Source organism: Urtica dioica, chromosome 8 (assembly GCF_054948205.1).
Source record: "Urtica dioica subsp. dioica isolate 48M chromosome 8, U.dioica_male_clone48M_v1_H2, whole genome shotgun sequence".
NCBI classification, from domain to species: Eukaryota; Viridiplantae; Streptophyta; class Magnoliopsida; order Rosales; family Urticaceae; genus Urtica; species Urtica dioica.
In genome coordinates this window covers 41,778,725-41,787,680 of record NC_142763.1, presented here as the reverse complement: position 1 = coordinate 41,787,680, position 8,956 = coordinate 41,778,725, and the positions used below count along the sequence as shown (strand labels likewise).

Below are 8,956 nucleotides of genomic sequence, written 5' to 3'. Positions count from 1 at the left end.
AGAAGGAAAGAAGAAGAGAAGAGAAAGAGTGAGCGGCCGAGAGGGAGAGAAAGAGAGATCGAGCGAGAGAGCGCAGAAGAGAGCGAGAGAGCGACAGAGCGAGACTGAGAAGGAGGAGAGCGACCGAGGGAGAGAACGCTCAGCCACCAGCCACCAGCCCGAGACCCCAGCCCCGTGCGCGTGCCATCCAGCCGACGACCGTGCCTCGCCGTGCGCGTGAGCGCTGTGAAGGTTGAGCCGCCGCAAGTTAGAGAGGACGCCAGAGGGTTCAATTCTATTAGAAACAAGGTAAATCTCCTTGACCCGAATTGGAAACTAGGGTTTTGAGAAATTGGTTTTGGGGATTTCGTGTTCTTAGGTGATTCTGGAGGAATTGAGTGAAATTAGTTGATATTTGAGTTTGGTTTTCGATGTTGATGATTGAAATTTATGAGTTTGATGATGGCCGTGTGGTTCTTTGTTGTGGCCGTGAGTTTACTTGGCCGTGAGACTTGTTTTGGGTATGTGATTCATTTTGATTATCGTGATTTGATTAGGAATTGATGAAAGGGATTTGATATGTGATATATGTAGGCTCGGTTTTTATGAGTGTTTCTTTGAGATAGAAATGTGAAGTTTATGTCAACTAAAGTGATTTGTGGGCAAGATTATGAATTTGTTGACAAGTTATATGGTTTATTGACATGTTTGAGAATTTATGACAAGTTGGGAATGTTTTGACGTTGAGGTTTGAGTTAGATGTTCGTTTCGAGTCGGGAACTTGATTTTGGGAATTGATCGCGATGTTTGTTTTATGAATTTCACAGCTCAGTCACAGATCAGGTTGAGACGAGGTAGAGCCGGCAGAACTGAAAGCGTTGAAGCCGGAAAGTTAGAGAATTCAGAAAAAGATTTCTAAAGCTCAATCTCACTCGTGAGTCGTTTATCGCTCATTAGCGTTAGACTCGAGTTCTAATTTGGATTTGAGATTTGTACTTGAGGATTATCAATTATTTATTTAAGAATGTTCGAGAATTTAATTTCTAATTATTTAATTCAGAATTCTCGGTTTGTATGATTTTTCGGATTATTCGTTTAATTTATTTAAGACTCGTTAAGTAATGATTTGGATTTTATTTCGTACTCGTTCTTCAGTACGAACTTGCACGAGTCTTAAATAAGTTTAAATTCCGAAAAGCCGGGAAGTAAATGAATTAAATTCTCGAACCCCTGAACTGACTCGCAATGAATCCCGATAACGAACCTTAAGCTTGTCATCATCTCCCGAATCATTGACTAATGAGTTTTCAACTTCGGGTTTTAGTTTCTCGACGCTTCAGAACGTGTTAACGCTCCAGGACGTGTAGAGTCTCGGGAAGCGTGAAAAGCGAGGAAACTCCGGAACTCAACAGATTTTCAGACGATCTTTTCCGGGTAAGTGTGGACACTTAAGTCAACTACATACCAAGGGAATAACCCTGTTTACGTGCATTATTGCTTGTTAGTAAACAAGAATAGGAAAAGCTTTAAAATCGAATAACCTCAAAGATTAAGGCTTCGGCCGCTTTTCCTGAAAACTTAGCGTGAGTTCGCTCAATAATTTCAAACATGAGATTTGTGAAACCCAGCCTCTGATATGTGATATAATCATTCCTTAGGCTGTGATTGACCCGTTAGAACGGGGGAGACAGGAGAGCCATGTTTAACTCTCAAATTCAAGTCGAGGGTAGAAGTACCGAGAGTCACATCCCGAGTCTTCAACCTAAAACACTAACGAGCATAAAAGGGAAATGAAATTTCTTTCAGGATTTATCCTGAGTCGCTCTCTTGTAAGTAGCATAGGTGTGTACTATGAGTGCCGCAGAGTACCCGAACCTTAAAGAATTGTTGCGTCGATGGTACCAGAACGAAATGAACCCTGACGGGCTATGAGGGCCTGGGGAATGGCGCTGAGTACTCATTTATCGGGAAGTCGACCAAGAGTCGCACCCGATCTTAATGCCAGGTTATGAGGACCTGAAGGACGCACCTTGACGGGCTATGAAGGCCTGGGGGTTGCGCCGACGCCGAATGAAGTTGGTACCATTAGTGGATCCCAGACAGACGTTAAAACTCTTAGGTCGCCGGACGACTGCTGCTCGAAGTCTAAGGCTGGTCTCTTGTCGTTCTGAAGGTTATAGCGGGGGATGTGTGTAACCTTAAAGACGACAAGTTCTAGTTAAAGTGTATACACAAGAGTCATGCTCTAGACTTGTTAGATTTCCATCCATGCATTATTATGTGCTTGTTTGCACGTCACATGTTATCACATGGCATTTAGTCGCTTTATTTTCTAAGTTAGACTCCCACTTGCTGAGTCAATCGACTCATAGTTTATGACCCTTGGTAATGTAGAGAAGGGCAAGATGGCGATGTGAGCAAGGAAATGAAGACGAAGACCGGACGTGTATCTCTTGACCTTTGGGCTAGTGGAGACTCACTCGGGATCAACCTCTTCTATAGTTATAACTATATTTTGTTGAACCCCTTCCGTAAACTACGCTCCTAAAATTATTTCCAGTAATTATACGTAAACCGAGGAGCGGTTATGTAAATATTTAGAGTCGTAGTGAGACTCAAAGTTTGAATTGAGAAAAACGAAAAATTTACCCAGGTTTTATATAACGAGTTATAATACTTATATGTTATCGTATTATATTTAATATAAGTATTGCGTTGATTATGGTTATATAATGTTATTCCTGTGGATATGAGATATATTATTATAGTGACGTTGTGACTTGTGACGTAACCCACCGTCGCGGCTCGTGAACCGGCGACGAGAGGTCGCGGGTCGTGACAGGTTTTGTGGTATCAGGGCCCAGGTTTAACCTTTCCTGTAGACCTGAGATACACGTTTCTGGTACGAATTGTGGGATCATGCTGAGCTTACTGTTGCCTTATTTGTTCGTAGGACGCGGATAGTTAGTAAACAGTGACATGAGTACCATTTTTGAGATCTGTCCGACTAAGCCTCGGGTTAGGCTAGTCTTGTTTTTTGGGAGTCTATAGATTTGTGTAGATAGCGTTAGTTGCCATGTGACGTGTAAATAGTAGATGCACGAATGCAGGTTGCATATCTCTTTTGACTTGATGAAGATATGAGAAATGTTTATGAGATCTCGTTTTGAGATATGATCGTGTGTTGATATGTTCTTTTCTCGCATTCTCGATGTTATGATTTGAGATTTGATTATGTTTTCTTCCAGGTGAAGGTTAAGAAGGCATGGGCCCTAGGCGAGATCCAACAAATGCCGAGAATGTTACAGCGGCGGATCTCGCGAAGATTGTTGGAATCGATCTAGGGTTTAAGAAAATAATTAACGCTTCGGTAAGCGGCGGAATTTTAAAAATTTTCTTTTACAAGTAAAACCAGTTTTTACTAACCTAGACAAAAGAGCAAGTACACGTAATTAAAAACTATTATGAGCTAAGAAGTTTACTAACCTTTCTTGAAGCTTGATCTTTGAGAAGCTCTTAGAAAGTTGCAATGCTCGTCTCCCCTCGCAGCACGTCCCTCTTTCTTTCCTCGGCACCTCGAGCAACCACGAAAGTTTCTATCACTAAATCACTCGAGAGAAAAGGAATTAGTGAGTGGGCACTTTTAAACACTACGACTTAAGAACGAGTCTTGAAGTCGCAGAGCTAAACACTAGGTCGAATGAGGACCTAGGTGCCAAAACAAAAAATCAAAAATAAACTAGAGAGAGAGAGGATGGGGCGGCCAAAGTTCTAGAGAGTTAGTCTCTCAAATCTCTTAAACTTGGATGAATGAATTGTGAAGAAAAGGGGCTCCTATTTATAGGAGAGGTCTCACCTTCAATAAGGTAATTTCCTCTTCTATAGAATATCACATATTCATGAGTCAGTTTCCCTTTTCCTTCAAAGAGTCACACGGCCAAGACTAAGCAAGTAAGTCCTTGGATTTGTTTCCTCTTTTATTTGCTTCTCTCTTGATCCTTTTGGGCGCCTACCTTGCTTTCCCCTTAGGGGAAATTTGTTTCCTCTTTTTCTTTTGGCAAGTATCTTCATACATTTATGCACAAAATATTCTCTCTTTCCTTGGGTGTGTTAGGCGCCTATCCCTATTCTAGAAAGGCATTCTAGAAGCTTTTCCACTTGTTCATGACAAAATGAAAAATACCCATTAAGAATTTTCATTAAAATTCTTATGAAATGAAATTAGTCCACAAGGCCCAATTAATCATATTCTGGCCGAGTGACATTAAGTCATCAAATGAACTTGTCAAAAAATTTATTGACATTCCTTTCATCATATGTCTCAAAAGACAAAAATACCCTTTTGACAATTTTCGTTCTTGTTTTGACTTGGCTTCAAGTTTAACTATTCCTACTTGATGTGATTCGTGACAGTGACCTCATGGACCCAAATGAACAAAGCTTGAGCTAAACACTTGGACTCAAAAGTTCACAAACCTTTTCCAAGTTTAGCTTAATGCCAACTGACTCCACTAAAGAGTTGACACTGAACATCTCTCGGTTCAAATGAATTTATTTTCTACTCAAGAATTCAACCTAATTATGATGAGTGGATCCACTGAATATTATCTATGTTTACCCTTCATGAATGTCATCAGCTAGTCGGGATTTACTAGATTACCATTTTACCCTTCTAGCTGTAATTTCCTCAACTCATTTGTCGCTTGTGAATAAGTTAGAAACAATGTATTGACGAGGAGCTAACAAGTCACATTGTTTCATCCAAAAGAGTCAGGACTCAATTTGTACACTGGCCAGTTCATTTATTCACACTTAAAGGAACAAAGCATGAGCTGACATACATTGCATTTCAGCAATCTTGTACATGAATTCCATATCTATGAGAACTTCACAAAGTTACTCATGACATTCTCACAACTTAGTACTTCACCAATAGGCCCTGTTCGGAATCACATAGTGAGTCCGAACTCTGACTTTCTCAAATGAGAATACTAAGGTGTGAAATGACATGTCTTATTTCAGGATTAAGGTAAGCACGATGCAATTCATACATAGTGACTTCGAGACATAAGAGGTTAAATGGTTTGTTCTTATCTTGTCTCTAGAAGTGCACTGGTCAATTCAGTACCTTCGGAAGATACCTAAAAGAACTATAGAGTCTCCAACTCTCAATGCCTCATAACCAGACATCATAGATTCTTCTAACAATCATACTGAGGTCAATAGTCATTTGACCCTTAGATTGCGAATATATCGTTTTAAGCAAACTACAAAGAGTTTGTTCATGCAAATCTACATTTGTCTCTTCGTAAGTTGTTAAGTTTGTTTGTGGACTAAAAGACTAAGGTTTTTTCATAAAGCTTCAAACAAAAAAAGAATGAAGGAACGTTTCAACTTTATTATTAAATGAATAGGCAATTACAAGCAAGAGTCTTCATGAGACTTTATTACATCAAATGTACAAAATAAAGACTACAACTCTTCTTGTGGGCACCATTGACAACAGAGATCAGACGCACGCTGGAGAGACAAGCTACTAACGCGACCCAAAGAGATGAGTTGAGTCAGAGGCACGCGCAGCAGCCGAAAGAGCAGAACCGCACGATCGCGGATCTCTTAATGAGGTGGAACGCGCCGCCTCCACAGCAACCAGCCCTCCAGTTCCAGAGGAACGACATGAGAATCCACCGCTTGTACATATGGAGCCTCTTGAGGAGCTCAATTTCCAGATTCCTGACGTCGTTCCTCCTGTGAGCGAGCCGGCATACGAGAGGTTTCGTAAGCAGAAGCCTCCGACGTTTGACGGCCAAGGGGATCCAGCTGCAGTTGAGAATTGGGTTAAGAAGATGAAGCAAATCTTCAACTACATGCAGCTGTCCGATACCGAGAGAGTGGCTTGCGCTGTGAATCAACTGGAGGATGAGGCCAGGGGCTGGTGGGAGGTTTTGGCGTCGACTGAGGATGTTCACTCAATGACGTGGGTTCAGTTCCTCAATCTCTTCCACGAGAAGTATCTGAGTGAAGCTAACCTGTCGAACAAGGTACGCGAGTTTATGAACCTGCGTCAAGGCTCAATGTCGGTATCAGAATATACGACAAAGTTTGACATGTTAGCCAGGTTCGCTCCTTCCCTAGTCCCTACTGATCAGGCTAGGAAGATGAAGTACATGCATGGGCTCAACGTTGACATCGTGAGCCAAGTGGATAGGGAGATGATGGACCTCGCTCATACGCCAACGCCGTGCAAAGAGCTTTATGGATTGCAGGTTGGCGCGAGGGTGATCAAACTCTTGCACAGAAACCAACTACCGCAACAGCTTCTGAAGCTGCTAGCCCAAAACAGAGCGAATCAAGGAGAATATTCAGATCCCAATCAGGATGGGATAACCAGCCGCAGCGAGGAGATGGAATGAGGTCCCAGCAAGGCTTGAGTCATCAACCTCAGGGAAGTTCTGGAAACCGATCACAGTCGATGAACCAGAACAGAGGACGTGAAGATAGTGGACGGTCAAGGCCGCCCAATAAGAAGCCTATGACCTCTGGAAGTAATCAGATGACCATTTGCCGAAGGTGTGGCAGATCGCACGAGGGAGAGTGTTATGCTCGTGCGCTGGTGTGTTTCAGATGCGGGAAAGAGGGACATCTGTCCCGAGTATGTGAGAATCCAGAAGTGAAGACCCCCGCACCCAAAGAGCAACCGAAAGCCAATGCCAGAGTCTTCTCCATCCGTGAAGATGAGGTGCGAGCAGGGTCGTCCACCGCTATCACTGGTCAGATTTTCGTGCATTCCTTCTCTGCATATGCATTATAGATTCAGGAACCACTCATTCATTCATCGCATCTAGGAAGTCTGATCAGTTAGGTGAGCATCAGAAGGAATTCTCGTACCCGTTCGTTACGGCTACGCCTTCTGGAGAAAAATACCAGTCATTATGCTGGTATAAAGATGTGCCCATCTGAGTTCATGACCGGATGATGAAAGCAGACTTGATAGAATTGGAAATGGTAGACTATGACGTAATTCTTGGAATGGACTAGTTAAATACCCACCATGCAATCATAGATTGCCGAAAGAAGTTGGTTCTGTTCAAGAACCCAGGACTTGGAACGCTGTAGTTCCACGGTTCCTCTCGAAAATCGAGTTTTTCGATCGTATCGGCGCTGAAGGCCGTGAAGATGATGCATCAGGGTTGCACTGGTTACCTTGCAAGCGTGGTAGATGTCACGAAGACAGTCAAACCACAGCCACATGAGATTCCAGTTGCTAGAGATTTCCTTGATTTTTTTTCCTGAAGATCTTCCAGGTCTACCTCCTGATCGAGAAGTTGAGTTCAACATAGAACTCATTCGAGGTACAGCTCCGATATCGAAAGCTCCATATCGTATGACTCCAGCAGAATTGGAAGAACTCAAAACGTAGCTACAAGAGTTGCTCGACAAAGGGTTCATACGACCGAGCCATTCACCTTAGGGAGCGCCTGTCTTGTTAGTTAAGAAGGCAGATGGTTCCTTACGGCTCTGTATTGACAACCGTAGGTTGAACCAAGTAACGATCAAGAACAAGTATCCGTTGCTACGGATAGACAATCTTTTTGATCACATGAGCGACTGTGTTCTCAAAGATTGACTTGCGTTCGGGATACCATCAACCGAAGGTTCGAGATGAAGACATCCCAAGGTCGTCAGAAAAACGACGCTGGCAGGCATAGAAGGCCTCTAGAGTTTTGAGCCGGAGAGAAAGTTTTTCTGAAGATCTCACCCATGCGAGGAGTTATGAGGTTTGGAAAGAAAGAGAACCTCAATCCAAGGTATGTTGGACCTTTTGAGATCCTTGAGCATGTAGGCAAGACCTCTTATCGCTTGGCGTTGCCGCCATCCATGTCCAACCTCCATGATGTGTTCCACGTGTTTACAGAAGTACGTGTCTGACCTTTCGCATGTTCTACAAGAGCAAGAGGTTGAGATCTCTCGTGATGTCAGATATGAAGAGTCAGCTGTAGCGATTCTCGATCGCAAAGATAAAGTCTTAAGGAACAAGACCATTCCTTTGGTCAAGGTTTTGTGGAAGAGACATGCTGTAGAGGAAGCTACACGGGAGCTTGAGAGTGAGATGCAAAAGAAGTACTCTGCTCTGTTTTAAGTTTCGAGGACGAAACTCTTTTAAGGGGGTAAGGATTGTAAGGGATAAACTTTTGAATCTCGCCGTTTGTAGTTTACGGTTAATAAATGAGCTTTCGTGTGTTATAAGTAAGTTCTTGAATAAATTATGGACGTTGAAGTTTAGCGAGTTAATTCAAATTATTTTAAGGTAATGAAAAATCTCAGAATAAATAAAGGATTTATCGAGTTCGTCTCGAATAATAAATTATTTTCCGAAGAAATATGCCGGAATTTAATTTAAGAAATAAATTCTCAAGGACGAGAATTATTTCCGAGAAACCTTAAATATATTTAAATTAATCAAGAACGAACGAGAAAATTCTCGGTTCGAATCATATAATTATAATCCGTTCGGATATGGATTTAATTAAATAATTATATGAAAAGACGTGGTTGTGACAATTTTTAATGGACCCACTTGAAAGGAAACAAGGAAAAGAAGGTTAAATGGGAATTTTGGAAACTTAGTTCTTATCCTTGCCAACTCAACACTTATCTTGGTCAATTACTTTGTCATTAAGTCTTCATGGCCGAGTAAATTAAACCCACCAGCCCAAGACAAAGAAAGGACACGGGAAAAGAAAAGGAAAGCGAAAAAAAAAAGAAGGGAAAGTAAAGAGAAGAAGAGAAGGAAAGAAGAAGAGAAGAGAAAGAGTGAGCGGCCGAGAGGGAGAGAAAGAGAGATCGAGCGAGAGAGCGCAGAAGAGAGCGAGAGAGCGACAGAGCGAGACTAAGAAGGAGGAGAGCGACCGAGGGAGAGAACGCTCGGCCACCAGCACCAGCCCGAGACCACAGCCCCGTGCGCGCGCCATCCAGC

At 42.4% G+C, this 8,956-nt stretch overlaps 1 protein-coding gene across 1 annotated transcript; it reads left to right on the top strand.

Moving 5' to 3' along the window:
• The first annotated feature begins 5,678 nt into the window (after window positions 1–5,678).
• Window positions 5,679–6,939, top strand: LOC149389856 (uncharacterized). Its single transcript, XM_089622744.1, has 3 exons — window positions 5,679–6,245; window positions 6,323–6,749; window positions 6,791–6,939. Exons 1-3 carry the CDS (start codon window positions 5,679–5,681, stop codon window positions 6,937–6,939), a joined length of 1,143 nt encoding a protein of 380 aa, XP_089478870.1.
• The last annotated feature ends 2,017 nt before the right edge of the window (window positions 6,940–8,956 follow it).